The sequence below is a fragment of the Equus asinus genome, chromosome 10 (assembly GCF_041296235.1).
Source record: "Equus asinus isolate D_3611 breed Donkey chromosome 10, EquAss-T2T_v2, whole genome shotgun sequence".
NCBI classification, from domain to species: domain Eukaryota; kingdom Metazoa; phylum Chordata; class Mammalia; order Perissodactyla; family Equidae; genus Equus; species Equus asinus.
Window position 1 is genome coordinate 97094139 of NC_091799.1, and position 26496 is coordinate 97120634.

A 26496-nucleotide genomic window follows, 5' to 3' on the forward strand; every position below is an offset into this window, starting at 1 on the left:
GTCATGCAACTGAAATGGTAACAAACCAGATGTCTGATTTACTTATTTTCTTGGGTAAATCAGGCTTGGTTGGGTTCTCTGGACATTCTTTGTATCTTTAGTACTCTAGGATTGTAAGAATTTCCAATCCTTCCCCAAAATATCTTCATGATGGTTGACTTTAAGGCAAGACTGGATACAATTTAAGAATTAGAATGCTGAAATAGGGTCAAGTTCAATATTTTCATATTATCATAAGCTGCTAATATTTCATTTTCATCAAATGCTGAAATTATATATCGAGTTAACAACTGGCATTTAAATTTTGTTTTAATATTTTTAATGTAAATGGTTGAAAAGTCATAAACATTTCTATGTATAATATTCTCTTTCAAGAACTCCAAATCAACTTCACGAAGTGTCACTTCTAGTGACTGCTCAGCACAGAGGAGGTGCACAATAAATGTTTGATGCATGAATTGATAAATGAGCATTAAGATTGTTTTAAGCAATGGTTAAACTGAAGGGTGACGGGTTCAGTGACTAGCTAAAGATTACCGAAAGCATACATATCAAAAAATTTTAAACCAAAACTTCCTAGCCACAGTATATACAAACTACTAGACTCTCTCTAGTGAATGTTTTTTAATTAAAAGGAAAAAGTTAAATATTTTCTACATCATAAAGCTATCACAAAGAACTTTTCTATTATCCTCTCCCTTTTATATGCCTCATATGAAACTTAAAAAAAAAAAAACTTCCAAAGCATGTTACAACAAGAGGAATCTGTGGTTTGTGTAATACACAGAAAACGCACCCCTGGGGTATGAGTTCTGTACGGCATTTCCTTAAGTCCCTAACACAAGGCCTGCTTTCCCATCCTACCTCCTCCTCCTCTCCCCAACTTCATCTGCCTGGAACCTGCTTTTCTCAACTACTTTCTCTTTCACCTATAAATACTGGCTACCATTTGCTTTTAACAGTAAGTCCTTTCTAAATGTTTTGTCTAATGTCCAAATCACGGCACAGCTGGTGACAACACAACTGTATGACCCAAGTACCATCAACTTAGAGATATTTTCAAACTAATCCTAAAATACCATTAAAATACTTATCACTTTGATTTTCCAAAAGTAGATCTGAATCTATGTGGGAGATCCTTTTTTTTTTAAGAACTTATTATGAATCCAATATGAGAAATCAGAATTAAGAAGTTTAGAAAACAATTTTATTGCCACCACTGCAGAGAATAAATGCAAACAAGTTACACTGCATTTCATTGATGGGCATTTTATGCCAATAACTCAAGCACTCCAGCTGAATAAAACAATGACATCATAGACTCAGTAATCATCCGCAAGAGAAGCCTATACATAAAGATTTTATGGAGCAGAGCAGGTTACTTCCTAGGACTCACAGGTAAAGTCAGAGCAGTGACCCAAAATTTCCCCCTCTGAAACAAAATCTCTCATATTAGCCACTATTAATACCTGGAATCAAAGGGGAGATATTCATACCTGCCCATTAGTGATCATCAGAAACAACGTCATCCTACAAAAGTAAAGTACCTGGCAATGTAGAACACTTCCTTAAAATACGACTCTTGTACAAGTAACACTGGATGAGGAAGAGCACAGTGGAAAAATAAAAATACAGACCTTCCAATCTATAAAAGGAAAATAATGAAAAAAGGCAGTCTTAATCCCAGTAAGAATATAACAGAGATAATGAACAAAAGCTGACCAGGATGTCTTAAATTTCCCTTTAATTCTGTCCTACACAAAGAACAAGAAACTTAAACCAAGGATTCACCTCAAATAACCTAATTAAAACGTAAAAATCAAACAGCAGGAGTCAAAAACCTCACCCTCTAAGTGGTGGCCCTGAGGACACTGACTGCACAGGTCACCTAGTGACCACCAGCGTTGGCTGTCAGATCTGGGTGGGAAACTTGGCAAGGCCTCCCCGCTCCAAGGCTCTCTTCTCACCCCAGGGACAAGGGCCATGGCCTGCCCCTGGAGAGGAACGCCAGACAGACTTGGGTTCCTTGGTGACACTTCCAACAATAAATTCGCATTTCAACACAGATTATTCCAAAAATCAGGCTGACGTATAGATCAATAATTAAAATGAAAACGGACATATACAGGAGGCTGGCCCAGTGGAGGAATGGTTAGGTTCACGCTCTGCGCAGCCCAGGTTTGGATCCTGGGGGCAGACCTACACACTGCTCATCACGCCATGCTGTGGCAGTGTCTTATACACAAAACAGAGGAGGACTGACACAGATGTTAGCTCAGGGACAATCTTCCTCACCAAAACAAACAAACAAGGACATATAGGAACATAAATTTAAACATTTCTACTGCAAATGGTAGCATGAACTCATACGTCCTGGCACCCACTAACAAGCTGATGAAGCCAAATAAATCAAACAAAACAAAGGCTAGGTCAAAGGGCAGCATTCCAATTAGAAGGAACAGATGATATGCACACACAAGTGCTTCTGGCACTACAAAACAGGTCCAAAGCAACAGAAAAGCAAGTTATTCTACTATCGGGAAACAATAAACTGGAAAGCAACCCTCTTGAAAATCAACTATAAGGAAAAAATGAATAGATTTATACCAAGCTGCATAAGTCATACTCCGTTGCCAAATATTTAGATTCATTGGAGAAGCTCCTATTTTAAAAATATGATGAAAAATGTATCTATGGAGAGTCTCTACTTAGTCCAGCCATGTGGGACCTCATTATTTGGGAGACTTTAGGGTAAACTAAAGTGTATCTCTTGCATTAGGCTACGTTACCAGCACAGAAAACTTGGTCACGAATTAAACACATGGCATGGGTACTCTCCATGGATGCTAGGGCCCATGAAATCAGTGATACAGCATTTCACTGACTTCAGGATGATATGCTTGGGTGTGATGCTGTGAATGTTTACACCTGTGAACACAGCCAGTTTTCACAGCTATTCAGGCTTCTTTTCAATTTTACAAACATAAGACAGAGTCTTAGACATTTTTCCAAGGATCATGCCAGAAACTATTACCATTCTTTAAGGGTATCTATTCTTAGATAAATGTGACAACCATCTTACAAATCCCACCACAGTTTCGTCCGTTCCTGATTTGCTGTGGTTTGAATACCTTCCCAATATCACACTACTACTAACTGATTCTGATAGATAAAAAGCACAATCATCAATAAAAAGAACTTAGGGGAGAGATTTAAGTCGCTCTCTGTAAGTAAGAAATGAATGTTCAGTAGTTGGTAAAGCAAGCATACTCGATGGACTGGAAAAAAACCTGTCTCCATCAGCCCCCTCGGGTGGAAAGCTGCCCTAATGGGTCCTCAGGACGAGTGTTTGGAACCAAGCTGCTTCCCAGGACCAGGAGCTGCTTACAGGAAGGCACCTGGCCTTTCTCATCCATGGCCATCCCAGGGCTCATGCCCCGTCTGGCGTCCCTTAATTATGTCTGTGGCACCTAGCAGTTTGTCCAAGACAGGCCCCAGAAATCAGCGTCTTCTAGTGCTAGGATTCTCAGGCCCTGCCAACAGTTAAGCTTTGAACACCATCTTTCCTTAAAATACCTTTAAAGGACGGAATATTTTTGAAACCCTACTTTGCAGAAACATCTTGACCTATTTATGAAAAACTGGGTTGGCCTCATCTTGATGTGTATAATTTTAAGAGGCCCTGTGGCCTGCTTTCAGATTCATGTAAATAAAGCCTTAAAAGGGGTGGGAAGTAGGGGAAGTCCCAGAAATGGAAGTAAACTATGGAAAAGGGAAGACCAAGAAGGACCTGAAAGAGTCTTAACAGGCTCTTGGAAAGCTCTTCTATAAAAACATTCCTGAGAGCTAGAAAATCTGACATGTGCTATCTTGCCCCACTATGACCCATCCACAGTCTACTCACTGGGAAGTCAACTTGTTGAAATAAAAACATTCAGAGGCTTAACTCAATAAAAATTTAAAAAAAAAAAAATTCAGAGGCGACCAGATCTTAAATCTCAAAGGAAACCTGATAAAAGACGCTTCTTCACCCTCCACTGTCACTGATCAAACCCAGTAATCAGTCAGCAAATATTGATCAGGGCGCACAGTGAGCTTGGCCAGCCTCAAGACAAGGATTTCACAGGAGACACAAATCCAAGTGCAGAGGCATGGGTCTTGAGGATCAACTAATTACTGACAGTAAACAACAGCAAGCAGGTCGATAGCAGCAACGTGAACACAGCCAAACAAGAAAAAGGGACGAGTGCTTCTGCTTCAACCTTCCTTCTCTGCGGCTGCCTACACCCGTGTTCCACACGCACACAGCACAACTCAGCTGCAAAAAATGTGCTCTCTCCCTTCCTCCTACTTTTTCCTCCCACAATTTTCTATTGGAGAGGACGTTGTACCATAAAATGTCTGGGCCTCTAGCCCACGTTTGCGGACTTAAGGGTTACCACTTCATGGCAGCCTCCTGCCACTGGATGTGTGGATGCAGCATGAACTTGTTCATTTATCCAGCCAGCACTCAGCAAGCACCGACTGTGTGCTGGGCATTGAGGATACAAATAAGAGTAAGATTTAGCCTCAATGTAAATTACAGCTTGGAAAATAAAAGATCAAGAAGAAATTATATAATGCTAGGGCAACTATGAGTCAAATCGAATTACAAGGAATAATATACCATAGTTTAGGGAAAGGGATTAAATTACCCCCAAAACAAGAACCATCAGGATTACTTGCTAAACCAAGTTTACAAGATCATCATAAAACGTAAGTTTCACACTACATAAAATTGTGTTAAGGGGGAGTGGAGCAGAAAGAGATTCAGAGTCAGGGTCCTGCCAAATGCAGAGGTACAGTAGACAGGAGAGGACACGAGGAAGCTTGGGGCACAGGAGGAGGAGGGTGTCTCCCCAGGGCAGCGCTTTCCTCCCAGTTTATGTAGATGCCAGTGCTCCACAGGGAGCATCCCCCTCAACTCCTGCCCCAGAAATCACTCTCTCTGACCGCCTCCAGCAAAGTCTAGCAATGGCCATGAGTGGCACTGTCACTCTTAAGTGTTCAAACAAGAAACAAAAGAGAAATGCAGGAAAAAGGAAGAAATGAGAAAAAGAGGGAATAAAAAAGATAGAAAAAGAGCCCATTCAGTGAAAAAAGGCATTTGTTATTTCACCAAGTCTGGAATCACCGCACGTGCCCCTAGTGGCCACCACCCATGCCATTGGAGCTGACTTTACCACCTCTGGAAGCTAGAAAAACCAGACAGGGTTAAGTATGACACCCGGTGAGAGTGCACACATTCTGAAGGAGGGCACTGGTGACAGCTATTTATAGGGTTCAGGGCCTTTTGAAAAGGTTACTTCTGGGCAGATGGGGTTCTATTTGGGAAGGGCTAAGGCTGTGAGAATGACCTCTGAGTGAGTTACTCTCCTAAATAGAGGAAAGACCCTCTGAAGAACACTAGGAGACACAGAGCCTCAGAAAGAAAGATGAATAGTCAACAGGAATAAAACAAAATACAGCTACTGGGAAGCTTAAAGGTGGCGGGAGAGGGTCAGGGTTGCTTCATTTATCCGTTTCCCTTGAGACTGTCCTTCCATACTAACTGGCTCCACAGCCACTGCACATCAGGACCAACTGGAAAGGGCCAATCTATTCTGCTGCCCACCATTCTTGGGGGCCTGACGTTCCCTTCAGTGTTGCTAACAAGCAATTCAACAGGCAAAATGACAGTGACACTTTAGGGCATGTGGGCCTCTATGTGAAAAGCTGAATCTGAATTAAACATGCAGATACTCCAATGAGGAAATTCATCCTGCAGAGATAAGTGACAAACAGAATAATTTTAGAGGATTATTAAGAGGAAAAAGACAATTACATCAACACCACTGGGTAGCTGAGAGGGACAAAACCAGCTTCATTTCAACTCTGACCAAATGCAAAAGAGTAGACTTCCCTATTAAAGACAAATAAGCTCATGGAAAGCTACCTACTGACTCTCCAAATCCAGTTGGCTGGAAGGTCATTGTCCAAATCTTCCCAAAACAACCTCAGGAAAACAAGACCCTGGGCTTCAACACCACAGAGCCTTTCCACCCTCAACACAAATCAGATGCTGGGCAGATTCTACTGCCAGACTCGCCTTCCACCATGACCTCCTCTCAAGCGATGCATTTCAGTAACTGGGCAATCTCATGCTGATTCATTCAAGCCAGTGCCAACAGACTCTGCGCAGGACAGTTCCCAGGAGGTTGAGCCAACCTTGCCAAATAGTGTGCCATGCTTATCAAAGAAATTAGGGTTTAATACTACATTTTTTCCCTCACTCCTCTAACGGCTCTGAGGCCTCTGATAAGATGGTTTTTCAGATGTTTTCTGATATAATTACCAGGCTTTTATTTTTTAAATTTTCTAGCACTGAGACATGTGTCGAAGGACTTAAGTCATCTGAATGATTCACCCTGAAGGAGGAATTACCACATCCAATGGAGTTGGGTTCACATCTGACTTACCTGTTCCACCACTGAGTGGCATCAGAAACCACCATCAGGCTGGTAAAACATACTAGAGGCAGAGAAGGATTCACAGAGAAATGTCCTATATTGCTAATGTCTGTACTCAGTTTAAAACACACACTGACACACGATCAAGTCAGGAACTGCCTAGAGACTGGAAAACTTCCTTGTTAATTTCCTTTGCAAGTAACTGTTAACGTTTGGCACATAAGAAGTGCGACTCATGAAAATGTATATAGGGATAACCTGTTAAGATTCCTGATTACTTTAAGAACGTGAGAATAAAAAAATCTAAAAATTATGTTAACATATGTGTAACTACCAGTACCAAAAAACAAGGTAAATCTTACTGAATTTTTTAATTACAATAATAGAATTATCTTTTCCCTAATTTGAAGTGGTTTAGGTCTAGGTCCACTCTGGTCATTTACACAAGGTAAATTATAAGCAACAGTAAAGTGTGTGTATGCCAGAACTCCAGTCAAACTGCAGTTCCCTGCAACAGACAAAACATAATTGTCCTTAATGAGGGATACAATCTTTAAGAGCTGCACATCAGTCCACAGACTAGAACAGGAAAAAGGAAAAGATTTCAAAAAACTCCTTATAGAAAATACCCTTTACATGGTATATCATGTATAAAACACCTTGGAACTGAAAACGTTGTCTGAATTTGCATGATCTTGTAATATTCCTTTGAAAGCAAAACTGAGACCATATCTCAATTACTATCAAGCCAGGAGATAAAAATTATCCTTGACTGATGCTATCAAAACAATAAGGGAAGATATGAAATCTATAAGTGGAACTGAAAAAAAAATGAAGCAAATTACACATGGGCTCTAAAAGCAGAGGTAAAAAGGCCACTCTTGCAGTGCTTTAAATACTCCCCCACCTTACATCACTGTCGTTGTACAGTGTGTGTGGCATATATAAAAGTCATTTTATTTTATGTTATTTTATTTTTTGGTGAGGAAGATTGGCCCTGAGCTAACCTCTGTTGCCAATTTTCCTCTTTTTTTGCTTGAGGAAGATTGTCGCTGAGCTGTGCCAATCTTCCTCTATTTTTTATGAGAGATGCTGCCACAGCATGGCTTGATGAGCGGGGTGTAGGTCCACACCCGGGATTCGAACCTGTGAACCCCAGGCCACCAAAGCTAAGTGAGCAAACTTAACCACTACGCCATTTTAAATCTTAGTACAAACTCTGCCATTTTTACAGGTGAAAGAACAAAGTAAGAACTGATATTTTTAAATGTTCTCAAGTATCAGTAGAAAGAATATGAGCTAGGAGAGTGTTAAATTACAAGCCATCTGTTCTGATAATTTACGATGTGATTTCTCTAATCTCCTTCAACACTACATAACATCTCTATAGCAACACAGTACTTCAAATGTGAGTTTGGAGGGCCAATTGTGCCTGCAGTCTGTTCACACAGCAGAAAGCCAGACTGGTCTGCAAGCTCCTCAAGGAGCCAGGATCTTCTTCAGGAAGGACATTCCCATTATAAATGGATTGCATTCACTTTCTCTAGATAAATGAGATGATTCTGCAAACTGCACATATCATACCTTATACAAAATTGGCCATGGCCCCATAACCTACAACCAATAAGTGTGCCTTGGCATAACTCAGCAGTTCCTAAACCCAGCTGTGCATCTGAATTACCAGCAAGGCTTTTTCAAAACACAGATTCCAGGGCCTTACTCCAGAACTACTAAATCAGAATCTTTAGGGATCCTGTAATTTTTAAAAACTTTCCAGGTGATTCTGATATAGTTTGGGTTAAGGAACCACAGGCGTAAATCACAAGCATTCACGGGGCCTCGACTTGGGGCCTGCCCTGGGCCAGTAGCCCAGTGGCTCACACAAGAAACAATCACAACCCAAAGAAACCAAAACCAGAATGCAGTCTACACAAGGTGCCACGCCAACACTGATGGCCAGAGAGGCAGGGAGCGGATGGACAAGTGCAGTTTCCCAAAGGAAGTGATGTTTGAGCTGAGTTAGACAGAAAAACAAGAGGAGGGAACACCCAACAGAAAGACAGGTATAAGAGCACAGACACACAGAGGGGTGTGCCATCGGGGCCGGAGAGGCTGACAGGGACAAGAAGTCCAGGACCTTCCCTCGAGGCTGGCCCAGCTAGCCTGGATGGACTGGGTCTGAAACTCAGAAACGCGTGTTTGTGACTCACACTTGGCCTTGGTTACAAAGCACCTTCCTAGACCAGGGAAAGAAAAAGAGGAGTTCTGAGTGACAGAAAGAGAACTGAGAATGATTCTGCCCTAGTCTTTACCAAAATCCTCATCTGTGACACAGGAAAAATACTAGGTACATCAGTAAATGTGTGGTAAGTGAAAGCTGGTATACTACATCATTTTAAGAGCATCTCAGATTTCATTTTCACCTTGAGAACAATTTCAATTAGGTAGACTCGAGCTAGTTGATCACCTCTTATAACTTTAATTTCTACATTATTCCCAAGCACATTTTTAAAAGAGGCCAAAAGAGAGAATCTGCCTAATCATCTTGCCTCTTTAGAATATAAACTCCCGCTGGCCAGAATATTATTTTTGTCTGCTCCAGCTGTATGGCACCTGGCACACTGACGCTGCTCAAGGATAAACAGCTCATTCATTCCACAATGCCATGTACATTAAATAATGGCCACAAAGTCCTCTGAAGACGAAAACCACTTCAAGTACTAAGTAATTCTGAGCTAGGCATTTGAAACCAAGAAACAAAGATGACGGACCAAACATCATAAAAAGGTCACTGCCCAGCAGGAAGTCTCTTGTTCCTCCAGATCTCTAGTCCCTCCACAGGCAAGATACGCAGCAGATGACACCCCAAACTACTTTACGTGTTTTTAATATATGTAAATTAAAAGGGAAAAATGTTCCAAAATGCTAAAAAGAACAAAAGATTTCAGTGGTTCACTTTTTTCAGAGACTATGCCCAAAAGTAATTTCAAAGCCACACGAATTCTTCTTTCCAAGATATCTCCTTTTAAGTGAACGTGAAATACTCTGTATGAAGCATCAACTCAATTCTAAAATAGGCACAATGAAAATTCTTGCAACAAAGCATATGTGATTTTATGCAAATTTAATACAGTTTCTGTTTTAGAGTCTAACACGTACTCTCTGTCTCGGCTGTGTGTTCGAGTGAGCAGAGCTGACTCCAGTGTTCAAGAATACAGAACTCACACTAGCAAGAGAAGCCTGGCTGTGAAGTTTAAGGTTAAAATGATTTTCAGCAGGAGCGCAACAGAAAGCTGCCTCTCCCTTCAACTTCCTCAGAATGCTTATTAGGAAGACTCAAGTATCATCAGCTTGAACTATTTCAGGTGTATCCTCTGATGTCCCAAAATACACCTCCTATAGGGAAGCAAACTCTGTCCTTTGTTTTTTGACTGAGACTCCATAAAATTTCCAATGGGAGAGTGAATCCCAAGTCTTCTAAGAAATTACCAAACATACCATCAAATCATGACTGAAGTGCAATCAGATCTTATCCACAATGCTCTCCTTCAAGTGGGAGTAATTTCATTTTTTTCTCTGACACCAAAAGAAAAGGGGGGAGGGGAGTAAAAAGCTCCCTATAAACCATGTCAAATACCTCAGTGTGCTATGCACGGCAGGGCAGGAGAAACCATCAGCAGGCTCTCTTGTTTCCACCGAGGCACCCACCCTGGGGAGAACCCCACTGTGCACTGGGCATCCTCCTCTCTGTCGCCAATAGCTACCTGATCTGCGAAGTTAAAACACCTCTCTGAGCTCCCTTCCTCAGGTACCAAACTGGATGTCACTGCCTACACCTTGCAGGGGCTATGAAAACTAAGTAGCTGGTGCATAGGAAGCACTCAATAAATGAAGCTGTTTAACAATCTGAAATAATGTTACCAATTTAGCTATGACTTGCTTTTAATTGATATATAACTTACACACTATAAAATTCACCCTTTTAAAGTGTACAACTCAGTGGTTTTTAGGACATTCACCATGTTGTACAACCATCACCACTATCTAATTCCAGAACATCTTCATCCCCCCAAGACTTTCCCCAGAACACGTCAGCAACCATTCCCCCTCTCTCGGGGCATGACCTTTAACTCTCCAAGTTTTCTAAATATCGAAAGCTTCTCCTCTTTAAAATATGAATAAGCAAATTATGATTCTTCTTTCTTGTTAAAACGTCTAGTTGTAGGAAGGGCTTCTAGAAGAGAAATTTTCCAGAACACGATCTAATAAGTTTGCGGATGTTTTACAGAAAATATCAAACATAATACATGAAATTGAGACTATCTCCCAATATCTGTATCATTATTTAAGTAGAAAAATACTAAACAGCAAATATTCACTTTCCCTGTAACGTAAGACCTGCACCCACTGTTCCACAACTTCTAGAACTGAGTGCAGACCACCACACTTGCCAGAAATCTCAAGCTAAAGGAGAAACTACATAGCTGCGTTAAATTTACTGCAGGTGGTTTCTGGGAAAAAAACATTTAGCCAATGAAGGGGAGCAAGAAAGTCTCTTAAGTCGTGACTCACGACTTACGCCAACATATAAACTTGGCTCCTTCCCCTACTAGGAGAATGCAATGGATTCCTGAGAAAAGACTGGATTCCTGAGAAGAGATCATCCCACCCATCACACGCCCATTCCCAGTCGACCGCTTACATCTATCTCATCATTCATTCTTAGTATCTCAACACTTTCCTTTTTTTCCCTCTTTTCTAGCAATCAGTACACTGAGATGAAGATGATAAATTGTTTTTCCCACAACAGGTGTCATCTTTATAAACTGTACTTATCAGAAATTAGTCTCCCTTTCTTTTTTGGCAACTCCTTATTTTTCAAATGTGTGCTACAACATCACCAGAAAGTGAGCTGTTGATGGAGTCTGGCAGTTCTTTTCCTAAACACGCCTCTGGGGAGTTCCAGCACATTACTTCATCTGTTTTCTTTGGATGACTAACTGACAAAGCACTGAGCTGAACAGAAGCTGATGACCACTAACTGCCAATGTGAACAGTTTAAACTTGAAGGATTTGAACAGTTTAAACTTGAAGATGTGGTCTGTTTGTCGCAGTGGTATGATTAGCATTTTGAAACTACTTTCTGCATATTCTAGGACTGAGTAACTCAGTAAAGATAGTGAGGATAAAGGGAGCCTTCACTATCAGAGAAGGGAATTATAAATTGGAAAAGGAAAGACTTAAATGCACCCTGTGGTGTTGGACTGAAATTGAAGACATGAGCATAAACTCATTTATTTATTATAAACAGGTGCAGAAAAAGACAGGGATATGTGTGCATACGTGATGCTATGTATACGTGTGCATATTTATGCATGTGTATGCATACACATACCACACTTCCTAGCTCTGTCCACTGAGAGGCTCTAGAAGCAAGGACATCTCTGTAGCAATGAGCACTCTTAGTGCCCAGATCATGTTTCCAAATACCATTCTCTGCTTAAATGAGCCAGGGCTTCTTGGAGGAACGGCTGATTCCAGAATTGGAGCAAGGTAAGTACAACAAAAGCCTGAAACATCTTACTGTGTCAGAAAATAAGAACTGCTCAAAAAATGATGGGGACAGGTCACAAAAAATAAAGGAGCCAGCCTGAAAGGACTCCCACTGGCCTAATCCTCGACAATTTGAGTATCAAAGTAAATAATCATAGCTAAGGATTGTAACCCACTGAATAAAACAGGAATCCAGAAGGCCAGATTTATAAGTGGGGCAGAAGGAAAAGCTCTTCCTTATGGTAGAAAGCCAATCAAATATAGAAGGAAAGATGAAGTGAGAAAAATCACCATTTCACCATCATAGTAATCACTGATTCAGGCAAAAATCATCAATGGATGCTACAACAAGCAAACGAAAGTCGGCAAAGGACAGGATTCTACCTAGTCTCAAACCACCTCCCCATAAAATGCTAACTAATTACAAGGGAAAAATACAGTGGAGAAACCTGGTAGTCAAATGACCAAATGACCAAAGGGAACATCCCACAGTGGGACAGCAGACAGCTGTGTCCCTGACAGAAGACCACAGCCCTTCCACCACAAATGTACCACCTGAATCTGGTCATGAGCAATCATACAACCCAAATCGAGGGACAGTCTTCAAAACAACTGACTGGGAGCTTTAAAATTATCAAGGTAACAGAGACAGATGGGGGAAAGGTTCCAAATTAAAGTAAACCAAAGAGACATAACAACTCAATGCAGTATGTGGTTCTGGACGCAACGCTAGACCACAAATTTTTTTTTAATTGCCAAAAAGGACATTTCTGGAACAACTGGTCACATTCTATTAAAGTCCGTAGGTTTAAATAATAATATTGTTTCAAAATTAATTTCCTGATTTGGATCATGTAAGAGGAACATACATATGAACCACCATTTAGAGTAAGGGCATCACCACCTCTGCAGCTTACTCTCAAATGGTTCGGAAACAAAATAGTATGTAAATTTTATAAATATATAAAATATATATATATACACGTGTGTGTGGGGGGGGAGGGGATAACGCACGTGTGGTGAACAGTGAGAATGGGGAATGTGAGTGACTTCCCGCTTGCTCAAACAGCTCAGGCTTCCCAAAACAAACTTACCTGCCTCCTCCTCAAAAATATCCCAAAGAACCTTAAATGTAATCAATAATGAAGACATGAACCAACTAAATAGCCAAAAATAATACAGTGAAATCTCAATTCGCCTAAGGTGATATGGATTTGAGGTCTGTAACTCCTTTGTTAGTTTAAAATCAAAGGTACTACAATAATTTGTCGAAAGCAAACCACAATCTCACATTAAACAGTAGGCTAATCCTATTTTTTTAATTCCAGAAATTTTTAAAAAGCCAGAATTAAAAACACAAAATCCTGAAACTTTTAGAAACTCCTTGACCAAACCGAGAGGAAATGAAAAGTGTCGATTCTGAGAGTACAACACCCCTCTGGTGATACAATGTCTACGCTCAAGAAAGCAGCATTTCAAATCATCCTCTGACTGAAATATTAAAACTCCAAGGTAGACATGGAGTTACTGAGACACACAAAAACAGAACACGTTCCCAGCGTGGAAATGATGCCGGGAGTTCCATGTAGGGATAAACCTGAGCAAGCATCCCAGAAAATCAGGCTACAATGGTGAGGGGGCCCAGATGAGGTGTGACTGACAAAAAGGCAGCCCACAAAGAGAAAAACCTAGAACACGTGCCCAAGAGTTATCTTGCTAAAGAGGACAGTGGGAAATAACCCTATTCCCCATGACCACAACACATCATCATCTACGTGCAGTTCCATGAATAACAGCAAAGAAATGAGTAGCTACAACAAAAAGCTGTACAGAGAGAACCCAGGAGTTACCACACCCACTCGTAAAACTGTCCCCAAACAAGAAGCCTAGCAGCCTCCGGCCACTCCCCAGCCCCCCACCTCTGTTCCCTTCCTCAGTTAGAGAGGAAGCCCTAGTAATCACTATAATGTGTCACACAGCAACCAGCTGAAAACTTCCCTCCCTGGCTAACCTCTCCCAGCTCTTCCCAAACTTTCCTCTGCCAACCCTGACAACCACAGAGAAGACTTCCTATCCAGCACTTCAGTCCAAGTCCAGACGGCCAGGGAAACAGAGGACCAGCTTTTCCACCAGGATTCCTCCCGAGACTGAGACAGGTGAGAGCCAGTGAACTCACACTGCCAACACGCCTCAACTGGAAAGCTGGGGTTACTAGGGTTGTTTATGCAAAAAGGAACATCAGGTTTAATTAGGTGAGAAGAGGAAAGGCCCAGAAACTAAATTATACGGCCCAGACCAACAAGAAAAAAATGCTTGCTATATCCTGGAATCTTGCACTCAACTTTGGTTTGGTGTGAGACTTGCAAAATACAGCTTCGATCTTCCACACACACAGATATACATATCGGATTTTAAAGATTTAGAAATTACAACACAGGACCTTGTAGGATGCTTCAGAGAGTGGGGGTCATTTCCACTCTCTCCCTCCATCAGGGAAGGAAAGGGCAAGCAGGGCTTTGTGGTTTGGCAGCTTCAGGTTTAAATTCCAGCTTGGACCCTTACAAGCAGTGCACACTGGGGCAGGTCATTCGACCTCACCAGAGGCTGAGTTCATCCTACTAGCATCCACCTGCTGGAAGCGGGGATTTGATGTTTATGAGAAAACGTACATGAAACACCTGCACAGTGTATCTAGAATCACTGGCCCTCAGATGGTAGCCAGTGGTGGCAATAATAGAGATAAGAGTTAAGAGAAAGACTACCAGGTGTTTTTGGAGATAGGATTGGTGTTAATGGCATTTGGAGAAAAGAAAATAAACATGATATTTTAAATATCATCCTATGATGTTACAAGCAGGTTACTGCCTTCTGAATGCACTTATTTTACTCTCTTACGGAGAATAATTCCAAAGGTGTTATCTGTCCCCTGATGATGGGGATCCTGGCCTCACACTGCTCTGGAAGCAGCCGTCAAAGATTTAGATTACAGCAAGAGCCTGAAGAGCATGGGAGACGCAGTGGGCCATGTAAGAGTGCCCAGCATCCTAGTTTCCAAAAAACAGCCGCAAATCCACACTACAAGTTGTCACAGGAAATTTACAGTGATCCCACCTCAATCCTGCATAAGCTATATACAGTCAAAGGTTTCCAGCACTTTGGCTCAGGGGACAGGTCACATCTCACAAACAGGCTGACTCCTTCTGTGAGTTTGGCAACCAGCAGAGTTGAGACAGGACCTGATAAACAATGCCATGAAAGGTGAAAGCAATGCCCAACAACGAATCCTGCAAATTTTGCATCTCACAGACTGCCGTTAAACATTGAGAAAGAACCACATACACAGACCAGCCAACAAAATGCTTAATGACTCTCCCGTGAAGCCTCTCCCAAGAGGGTTGCTCTCACACAAGCAACCTATCAGGGGACATCTGAACTGAACTGTCACGTGAAAAAAACGTATGGCCTGGAAACCATCAAATTAGCGCCGGTTCTCAAGGCTCCTGAACCCAAGATATATTAGGACAAGTGCAACAGAACTTAGATAGAGGTGAAATAACTCTAAAATCAAAGTGTGAGAGATATTCCGGCTCTGTGCTGTCTTTTTTTTTAAGCTAATCATGGTCCTTTGCATGCCAGCTATCATCACAGTGAGACTGGAAAGGGCAGTGAGGGCTGGAAAGAATTTCTCACAATCGTGAATTTTTTTTAAAAAGCTACCTAGGAACAAGAAACAACTATTTGTTTAGCATTAGACTAATGAGAAACTTATTCCAGTTATCTGGATGCCAAAATATTAGACAATCTAAACTTTAGAGATTTTGTGTGAATATTTATAATAGACATTCTAGTCAAAGTATTGTTTCCCAATATTTGTGTGTACCTTCAGAATAAATAACAGAGGAATTATACTTTTGGGGGCTTATCATTTAAAAGTTAAACTAATAAAGTTATCCAAAAAATAATAAAATTTTTATGTTATTCTTGTACATCCTAGTACATCTGTCGTGCAGAACAACAATTAACTAAAAGTAAATGCAAGTGAGAAAACATAAAACTTTCAGAATCAAAGTACCCAGGAGCACCCTCCCACGGGTTTGCCATGGTGGTGTTCAACAACACGGGCAATAAAGAAAGAAGGGAGTCCTTGAAGATGGGATCAGTGAGAGAAGAGAAAGTGAGGTAAAAGAAAGAAACGATGGACAGCAATCTTATATACATACTGTTTTGACCAACCTTTTAAAACCATTTCATATCCATAATTTTCAAATTAAAATTAGAACATTTTGCCCTAAAGCATACATATCATTTATACATGTTACTTCATATATACCAGGAGCCATGAGTTCCTTTAAAATAGATTTCAAATATTAGTCTCTGATATATTGATTCATTCATTCTTGCACTGAAACAATCTATTCCACAGAATGCCAAAGCAGAGTGTTTTATGTCTTTTCCAAGATACATACATACATACTCACTCACACACACACACACATACACTCACACAGGAAGACAAACCAGACACCAAGAAACCCTATCTAAAAACATTCGAGGATAACATTTTAAAATTTGAATTGTGTTTTTCTCAAGTTCAAGAATAGCTTTATTTTACGGTTACAAATCTTAAGTGCAGGCCTAACACTTTATAAATGAACTCACGATCAATACTGTGAAATAGGTAACTTCAAAGTCAATTATACACGTGAAGGCTCAAGAAGAGAGGGCAAATGACCTCACTCAGAAACTATGCAGGAACAACACCCCCCCACCCCAACCCCCTTGAAGCTTTTCCCTAGAAATTCCTTCTTTAACAACCCAGAGTGTTGAGGCAGCAGACTGCATCCTGCATGTACTACTCCTTTCCTCTCTTCTATCCGGACAGCAGCAAAACTCACCAGAGTGGGAAAATTTGAAGCAGGAAAAATGGTGACTGTCCATATCTTAAAGACAGATCTTTTAAGTCAACAAACTTGATTTACATGCCATACAGATTTTCAAATTAATGTTTCTTCCAGAATCCAAGAAAAAGACCTTATTCCCCATTACTATCTTTAAAGTTTCTTTACCCCTAGAAATTACAAAGTTTGGTCCCACTTTTACAGAGCAGTCTGAGTGACTATTATTATCTTTCAAATCAACAGACAATACTTGCAAAATAAGTCAATTTTGTTCAAGTTTACCTAGAGAAATGACTTACGTTGGACTTGGTTTTCTTTATATGCATTTCCTTGACTACTTGTGAGGCTGAATGTTTATTTCTTGGCTATCTGCATTTCTTTCAATTGTCTGTTTGCTTACTTTCCTTGTGGATTGTCTTTTCTTATTGATTTGAGGAGCCCTTTTTTAATCATGTACATACAATTCTTTGTCTGATTCGCAATAAATGTTATCTCCCAGTTTGTTGTTAGCCTTTTTTAAATGTTGTTTTAAATGAACATACAGTAAAACTGGATTTTTTTGCGGGAGGGAGTATACAGTTCTATGAATTTCAACCACCATGACCAAGATACAAAGCAGTTCCATCATCCCCCAAAATCCCCCTCATACTGCCCCTTTGTAGTCACACCCTCCACAACCCTAACTCGTGGCAATCAACCCATCTGTTCTCTGTCACTGCAGTTCTGCCTTTCTGAGAATGTCACCTAAGTGGAGTCACACAGCATGTAGCCTTGAGACTGCCTGCCTTCACTCAGCATTAGCTGAATGGATGCACCACAGCTGATCTGTTCACACCGACATCGGTTTAATGCCTACAACAAAGACGGACAGCAAAGCGCCCCAGGCCCTTCCCGGCAGCAGGACAGTAATGCAGCAGCACACCATGGACCTCTTTCCTGGAACTGAAGGGAAAGCAGGGAGGGCTCACGTGGCTGCCAGGACCCTGCAGAAACCCCTCCCAAAAAGAAAGCAAGTGCAAGTCATCACCGTCCATAACAGGACTACAGACTGTAAGAAAAGAAGCCTGATTAACTCACACGGACACCACTGACCCAATGTACCCTAGACCTAGAATCTATTTCTTATTTTGACTAATGTTTTCATTAAAGCTTTCTCTGTCAGTGTAACTGCTAAAATGTACTAATTTATGACAAAGCCCAAACAGGGTGATGCTTCCAAAATACAAGATACGCTCTATAGATTACTCATGATCCTCGCCATCAGACAAGAGTAGACATGTACCTAATTAAAATAGTAATCTAAAACTCAAGTATATTTATCACCAAAAGGAGGTTATGCACTTCCACAGCACATCTGGCATTAGACCAAACATTCCACACTCTCCGTGACGTCTCACAAGGAAGAAAGCCTGGGAGCTGCTCCACTCCCCATACCTCATGCTCGAAGAACCACACACCTTCACTCTCGCCCCAGACACAGAACCTTCTCCACGGGGTAGGGGGTTAATCATTTGGGTTTCAAGGGGCTTCCTGACAGGGAAAGGAAACAAAAATGAGGAAATTAAGGTAACGACTTTCAGTAAGTAAACTGAAAGTCTCCATCAGGGAATGAGAAGTGAAAATGAGTATTAGGCACTTGCTTACCATTAAACCTGAGAGCAAGATTTCCCACAAACAAGGATGTCTGCACGTAAGGCTTAATAATGTCAAAAGGTTGGGAGACTACACTGGAAATTCCAGCCAGATATTTTGGTTTCATCTTCATAAACTGGCAGGGATGGCGTGAAATCAGGGCCTGGGCACTGTGACGGGCGAGCGAGGAGGCAAAGGCCCTGGGAGCAACAGTTCTCCCCGAGGCACAGGAGGCCTAGGGGTAGCAGGGAGAGGATAGATGGAAGGCAGCAGACAGCCAACGCCTTGCAAGGCCTTGCCCCAAACCCTACTTCTCTCCTTTGTGCTTCTTCCCCTCAGTTCAGAGTACAGCGACAGGAGTCCCCAAATGGCTCCTGCTGAATAGTACATTAGCCAGAATTCCTAAACACAGGGGTCCCTAAGAAGACTCTGGTCCACGCTCATGCCCTCGCCTGCTGCTCTGCTGAACAGCTCATCAGCTGAATCTGGAGCAGGACAAGAGAGAGAACTCTGTCGCCATACCATCTAAACCCTCTAACCCTTTCTCCAACTGTGGGCTCATCCTAGTCACTGTCCACCATCAGCTTAAATGCAGCTGAGAAGCATGGAGAAGACACAGAAGACATCATCTCTGTCCACAAGACACATAACACAGTCACCCGGGTCAGTTCATCCAAGTGCACTCAGCTGGACACTCGGGAAAGGAAGAAATGAGAGAAGGGACATCAGCGCATACTACCCCCTTCTACCAGAATACAGTGGGATTCTCACTCAAACCCATTTCTCACTGTCCACACAGCAGCTACTGTTCCTGCCAGTGGCACTACTAAAAATTTGTCAAGACAATGCACTTAAGGAAATAAAAACCAATTCATTACAGAACTGAGGAGGCAGGAAGGGGGTTGCTAAGACTGCCCTTTATAGTAAAACATAATTCACCCTATGACCATAAGTGATTTTACTAGGCAGTAAAGTGTGGCTATTGATTAAGAATTTGACTTTTCTGTGGAATTCTGCCAAGGATATGAGATAAAATTTTATTTTCTCAGTATAGGAGTCAAGTAAATAAACTTAAATATCAGATACACCTGATTTAGATTATGACAGCTTCAAACACATCTTTCACTTTCAGTTAGAAACAAATCCCAAATTTATCATAACATTTAAAAGAACCATCCTATTCACATATTTTTTACATTAGAAGAACATATTTTAACCACATGCTTCACTTTGAACAGAACCACTGGCTTCATTTAAATTTTGATTAAATGGTTAAATGGCTTCAGTTAAATCTTCATTCGAATCTTGGATGGTTAATTGCAAAGGGAAAAATACAATATCTTACATCAATAAGTCAGTTTACAAGGTCTCAATGAATAGCTCCTTTCAATGACTGTCTTACTGCTCTTTGATTTCTTGAAAGTCACTTATTTTTAGGTATCTCTTTGCTTTCCTCTAAAACTGAGCCTCACTGTGCCACCAAAAAAGGAGAAACCAACATTCACTAACAGATTACACTTTCTTCAGCTACCCTTTTCAAAATATTGAGGTTAACAAGGACCAACGTCATAATACAGTAATTATTATGGATGCTCACAAAGTCCAACACTTCCAGGCTTCTAAGTACACACAGAAGTAGCATGGCAAGCTTGAAGGCCAGCTCCCTAAGAGATGCCAGAGGCATAAATATGAAGAAAAGCTTCCCTGGACACTCCAAGAAGAAAGCATCATATCAAAACACAGCCAGGAAGAAATGCTGCTTCCTCACTAAGAAACAGACTGGATTTCTTCACCTATTCCGTTGGAAAGAGAAGGGCTGCAGCCAGGAGTCCAGGATAAGATCTAATAATGAAAGAAACCCAGCACGATGGGCCACGATGCTTCAGAATAACCACAAACCTTTATTCTCTGCACATTCATTTAATGCCAACCTAAAATATGCCAGGCAGGTTAAAAATAATGCATTTATGTAAGCACCCCCCCACACACACACTCTTGCAAGGTTAAATGGAGAGCTCTGAAAGAATGATTTATTGCCACAAGAACAGAGCCCCAAAATAGATTGGCAATAAAAGTGATTGATCCCAGTGGGGTTGAGAACTAATGTAAGCAAAGTCCTGGCCATGACAGGCATCAGGAAGCAGTACCAGAGTCGGCGGTGTGCTGCCCGGCCCTGACCCCACCTCTACCAGAGCTCCACTCTGAGCAAGTCCTCAACTTCCCCAGAAGCCCGAATCCTCTTCCGTAAAATTTAAAAACTAGACAAGCTCATGTCCGTGATGCCTTTTTTTTTTTTTTGCTTTTGCTTTGAAATCTGCTTTACCTTTCTTGGTGCTGAGCTCTGTGCAAAGGAGAAAAAGAGAAGTTCAGAACTCACAAACACTTGCAGAAAATCTCAGCTGCCCTTTATGACACAATCACAGTGACTTTACCCATTTATTTCAGCTCAATCCAATTTAACATTAATTGACCTGCCTGTTGCTGCCAGGGCTACAAAAGGGGGATCGGGATTGTCAAAATGAATAGGGAGCCTCTGTGCCAAGAATCTGAGTGGAGGATGAAACGATAGCCCATATGAGGTGAGACCTTGAGTGGGTTGGACACTGGGTGACACAAAGCAGGGGAAGAGCAATCATTGTTCTGAGCCCTCAACTACTCAAAGAAAAGTGGAGAACAACGATTAGGTGCTGGGCACTCAGAGCGAACCACAGAATCTGAGACGGGGAAACAGCCCATGAGCCTTCTTCCCGGACCCCCCTCCAAGTGCAGGAAGCCTGTCCCCAGCAGCCAACTCCAAACCTTGGCTGGTGGCAGCACCCCTGCTTGAGCACTTCCAGTAATGGAGAAATCACATGGCAGCCCAGTCTATTCCTGAACTGCTCTGTTTAAAAGTTTGGGGGGGGGGCGGGGCGAGGGGGGTGAGCAGGCCCCATGGCCGAGTAGTTAAGTTCTCGCGCTCTGCTGCGATGGCCCAGGGTTTCACTGGTTCAGATCCTGGGCCCGGACATGGCACCGCTCATCAGGCCACATTGAGGTGGCGTCCAACATGCCACAACTGGAGGGACCTGCAGCTAGGATATACAACTATGTACCAGAGGGGATTTGGGGAGATAGAGCAGAAGAAGAAAAAAAAAATTGGCAATGGTTGTTAGCTCAGGTGCCAATCTTTAGGAAGAAGGAAAAAAAGTTCTGGGGGCTGGCCCCATGGCCGAGTGGTTAAGTTTGCGTGCTCTGCTTCAGCGGCCCAGGGTTTCTCCAGTTCCGATCCTGGGCACAGACATGGCACCGCTCGTCAAGCCATGCTGAGGCGGCATCCCACATGCCACAACTAGAAGGACCCACAACTAAAAATATACAACTATGTACCAGGGGGCTTTAGGGAGAAAAGGGAAAAATAAAATCTTTAAAAGTTCTGTTAAGCTGAAGTCTCTCTCCTTTTATCCAACCATGGGTACCAGTTTTCAATCTGTGACTACAAATATAAAAAGTTTAATGCAGGACAGACAAAAAGGAATAAAAAGAAGGAAAGAAAATAAGGCAGCCAAGCAAACAGTGCTAGGGCTGAGAAATGAAAGGTGACCAATAGAAAGTCCTTGTCTAGGTCACACTGGCAATCTCAAGGACCAGGCTCAAAAACACTCTAGAAAAAATGTTCAAACTCTGATCTGTCCTCCCCAGTCAATGAGAACCTATTTTCTGTGTTTCTACATCTTAGCAAAGAATGTCAGATTTTACCAAAGGACTTGTCCATTCTCTTCAGCCAACCAAATTCAATCAACACTGCTCAGGAAGCCCCCCTGCACGAGCTACTCCACCAGGCGAGGTCCCCACCCAGGGTCCTCTTGCTCCATCCGTCATGTCTGTGCAAACCCCCAGTTCTGCCCCTACCAATCCAACTGAATGCTGCCTCTCTACTCTCTGCTAGACATCACTGCCCTAGATGCTGGAGCCAAGATCTAGGTCAGGGATTCAGAGCTGCCCAAAGGAGCGAAAGGCACTTTTAAAAGATGTTCCAGACTACCCCTGAGATGGGACAGTGCAACGGCTGCTTACTTTAAATCTGCTCTGGCTCCTGGTTCCAACTCAAACAACTAAAGGGGAAGTTTATGAAATCATTCTGGAGGATGGAAAAAAGGGGGAAGCCACTGAGTATCACTGTCTGGTTCTGCCCAAACCTGAACGTGAACAGGAGCCTGGACATAGGAGCAAGCACAGGCCTAGGCATGGCCACTAACAGATTTATCTTGCCGGATAAATCCTGGGGAAAGCCACACTGACAGAGAGCAAGTTTTCTGTGGGCGTCCAGTCTAACCTGATGTCTTCTGGGGGCTCTTATGAGAAAAAGAAGTGATTTCTCTACTATGCATAATAAAGATGTAAGAAAGTCTGGTCTCACAAGCACCAAAAATTCCATCTCCAGGGCACAAGAGCCTTTCTAACAGAGAGGAGCTGAATTCTGCACAGAATCTATTATTCTGTGACAGGTGGTAGAGACAGAGAGAAGACAGGCTAGACTTTAGCTTCAGGGCATGAAGGGAAGACGTCCCAGTTCTGCTATTAAGAGGCAAGACAGGGCTGCTCTATTGGGCTAGCTGCACCAAAAAAAACCGCTTTCATTTGAAGGAGTTCATGTTTTCCTAAACCGTTGCTTTCTGCAAGGACCTCAGGAGGGAAAGGGAGCACTCGGGAGTATATTAACCTCAAGCTGACACTGTAGAGTCGGCGTATATCACTCCCTGCCACAACCAATCTGTTAAAATGACTCAAAAATAACCCCACCTGGCAAAAAAAACAAGAAAATGAGGGGAAGACAGTACTAACCAGGTATCTACGGGCACTGCTAACTTCTGCCTCTGACCATCGCCCTCCCGCTGCAAAGTGCTCCTTGTGACCCGGACTACCGAAGTGATCTCACCGAATCTGGGGGCATAATTTTGAAAGAGGCCACGGAGAAACGTGAGCCGCCGGCCTCCGGCGCGCGCCCCACCGCAGGCCGCTCCCCCGGCGTCCCCAGCCCCGCCGTCCTCCCGGGGACCGCCATCAGCACCCCGTACACGCCCTGCGAACGCCCGCCCGCCCCGGCCCCGACCTGGCCCGCCCTCCTCGGCTCTCCAGCGCCGAGTCTGCATCCTCCCCGCCGCGCGCCCTGCCTGCTGAGCACGGCGCTCGGGGCTGCGGGGCCCGAGGCCGCCGCCGCCGCGTCCGCCTGCTCCTCCGCTGCCGCCCGGAAGCGCGAGCAGACCGGACTGGGCGCGGGGACGCGGGCCCGGGCGGGAGGAACGGCCGCCGTCGGGGTCCCGGGGCCCCCCCGTCACACCCCCGCGCCTCCTCCCCGCGGGCCGGTCGCAAAGCTCGCCTCTCCTGCAGCTACCCTCTCCTCGCCGGAGAGACACCGAGCCACCTGGCACTGCCTCCACCTCCACGCCACCCAGGCAGTGCCCCGCAAGCGCCCGGCCCCGCGCGCCCCCGAGGCCACCACGTTCCCAGATGTCCCTCCCGGGCCGCCCCTGGAGACAATGGTGCACCCGCCGCCCGGCCCGGCCCGCCTCACTTGATCTCGGCCACCTCCCCCCTCCCTGGGCAGCCGGTGCCATGACTGCCCCGTTTCACAGAAGTGTAGACCGAGGCAGGGGAGGTGACAGGCTCGAGGACCGAGCGAAGAAACCTGGCTGCTAATCTGGGTCGAGGAGGGTCCAGGGACAAATCGGCCACCGAGACCGGCCCAGATGACGGCCCGCTCTCCGGGGCCCGGCCCCGCCGCCCCCGTCCGTTCGGCCTCTGGGGCAAGGGCCTCCGCCCTCGCCGTCCCCGCCGCTGCCTCCTCGGCCCTTCCGCGAAAGAGACAAAGAGCCGGCGCCCTAACCCGTGGAGCTGTGGGCGCCGGGGGCGGGAGCCGGGGAGATTTCACCCCGGAACGAGGGGCGGGCGCAGGGGAGGGGAGGCGGCGGCCGGGCCGAGCCGCGGCGCGCGAGGCGGCTGGCAGCGGGACACGCCGGGGTAGGGCCCCGGCCCCAGCGCGGGGTGCAGTGGCCCGGGCGAGAGCACGCCGGGCCCCATGGCGGGGCGAGCACCGGGGGCGCCGGGGCCCGCGGACCGCGCCTCCACGGCGGGGCTGGCCGAGCGCGCGGGCAGCGCAGCAGTTGCACTCACCGGATCTGAAGAAGGCCGCGATGTCGGCCAGGTCCTTGGCCGCCTCCTCGGCCCCCTCGCCGGCACCGCCCCCGCAGCCCGAGCCCGCCGCGCTGGCCGCGGCGGCGGTGCCGGAGGACGCGGCGGGGGCGGCGGCGCCGCCGCTGCTGCCGCTCATGGCTGCGGCGGCGCCCGCGGCCGCGCCCGGCTCGGGCCCCGCGCCCCTAGCGCCGCGCGCCGCCCGCTCCGCGCCGGGCCTGGCGGCTCCGAGCGCCCAGCTGCCCGCGCCCGGCGCACGGACGCAGAGCCCCGGGGCGGCGGCGGGCGGCGGCGGCGGCGGCTTCTCGGCCCGAGGAGCGCGCCCACATAGACGAGGACTCCGCCCGGGAGCCGCGAGCTGGCCGCGGGGCGGGGGCGCGGAGCCACGGCCTCGGCGGCGCCGGCCGGAGCGCGGGCAGCAGCGCGCGCCGCGCCGGACACGCAGTCGCGAGGGCGGGGGCCGGTGGCCAGCGGGATCTCCGGGATCACGGGCGCCGGCGGCCGCCGCGAGCCTCCATCTTGATTTCAAATAGGGAAGGAAGGAGGGGGAGGGGGGAATCACGGCTGAGGGAACCCGGGTGAAAGGAAAAGGGAGAGCAGGGAAAGGAGAGGAAGGAAAAAGAGGGGCTTCGGGAATTTCCGGCGAACATCGTCAGGGGCCCGAGCGTGGGCTCGGCGGGTGGGCGGGGCCTGGCGGGCGGGGCGGGGCCGCGCCTGGTTGCCGGGCGGCCGGAGGGCCAGCGGGCGGCCGTGAGAGCGTTCGGCCCCGCTCCTTTTCCGCCGCGCGGGCAGCTCCGACCCCTGGAGGGAGCCGGAACGCTCTGACCAGCTGGTGCGGTCCTTTCCAGGCCCGGCGTAGCGCCCCCCGCCGGGGCTCTCGGTCCTGCGCCGCGAGCACCGTCCCCGAGCGCTCGAGCTGTTTGTTACCGATCTCGCCCGCGGGGCTGGGTGACTCGCGCACAGGGCAGATGTGTCGCTCATTGGCGCGGCGCCGGCGCTGGCACGTAGATGGGGCTCCATAATAGTTGTTGAATGAACAGAGTTCTTGAAAACACGGAGGCGAGAGGGGCAAGCCTGTGAATCAGTAGCACAAGCCTCCTCATCTGGAAAATGAGATGCCGGACCCACAGCCCCTCCGTCCTTACTCCTCCAAAATGTAGAGAAGGGGAAAGAGGATGGGGGCTGGGGAAACCAAAGAGAATGGAGGATGGGTGACATCAGCTTCGTGGAAGGTCCATGTCAAACCAGCATTTGACAAATATTCAAGTTCAAAACGCCTGTGGCGTGGCTACAACAGGAGGGAGCAGAAGATATCCATGTCAGAGGTTAAAAGGATTCAGTGCTGCGGAAAACAAGGACAGAAACAACATTGATTAGAAAACAAAAAAACCTGGATGATGAAACCACTGTACACGTATACTGGAACTGAATAATTAGATAAATGAATGGTGGATGGTGGATACCAGGTTTTGACTATTGGAGAGCGAGCTTACAGATAGCTAGGGGGAAGAGGCTAGAAAGATCCATGTGGTACTGGATTAGAGTTGGAGACATCAGTATGCACTCATGTTTAGCTTAACATAAATACAGAGGGATATATAAAAAGATTTACAGATATTTGTATATACATGGGTTAGTACACATACATATATGTTTCCTTGCTCTGTCAGATGAGCGGACTTAGAAATGACATTCCAGTAGCAACCTCACACCTGGCACTCAGCCCCTGTTTTTAACACCATTCTGCAATAAAAGGG

The 26496-nt window shown here is 45.1% G+C and overlaps 1 protein-coding gene across 6 annotated transcripts in view; it reads right to left on the reverse strand.

Moving 5' to 3' along the window:
* Positions 1 to 24898, reverse strand: part of TRIO (trio Rho guanine nucleotide exchange factor) — a 356110-nt gene extending 331212 nt beyond the window's left edge. The window contains exon 1 of one of the 6 annotated variants that reach the window (XM_044779483.2): positions 24722 to 24898. In XM_044779483.2, coding sequence (XP_044635418.2) covers positions 24722 to 24878 — 157 coding nt within the window. In that variant the 5' untranslated portion in view covers positions 24879 to 24898. Of the gene's footprint in view, positions 1 to 23392; positions 23415 to 23660; positions 24222 to 24721 lie in introns of those variants that run through there. The other 5 variants (XM_070519854.1, XM_070519855.1, XM_070519857.1 and 2 more) reach the window with 5 other exon arrangements.
* Between the last annotated feature and the right edge of the window lie 1598 nt (positions 24899 to 26496).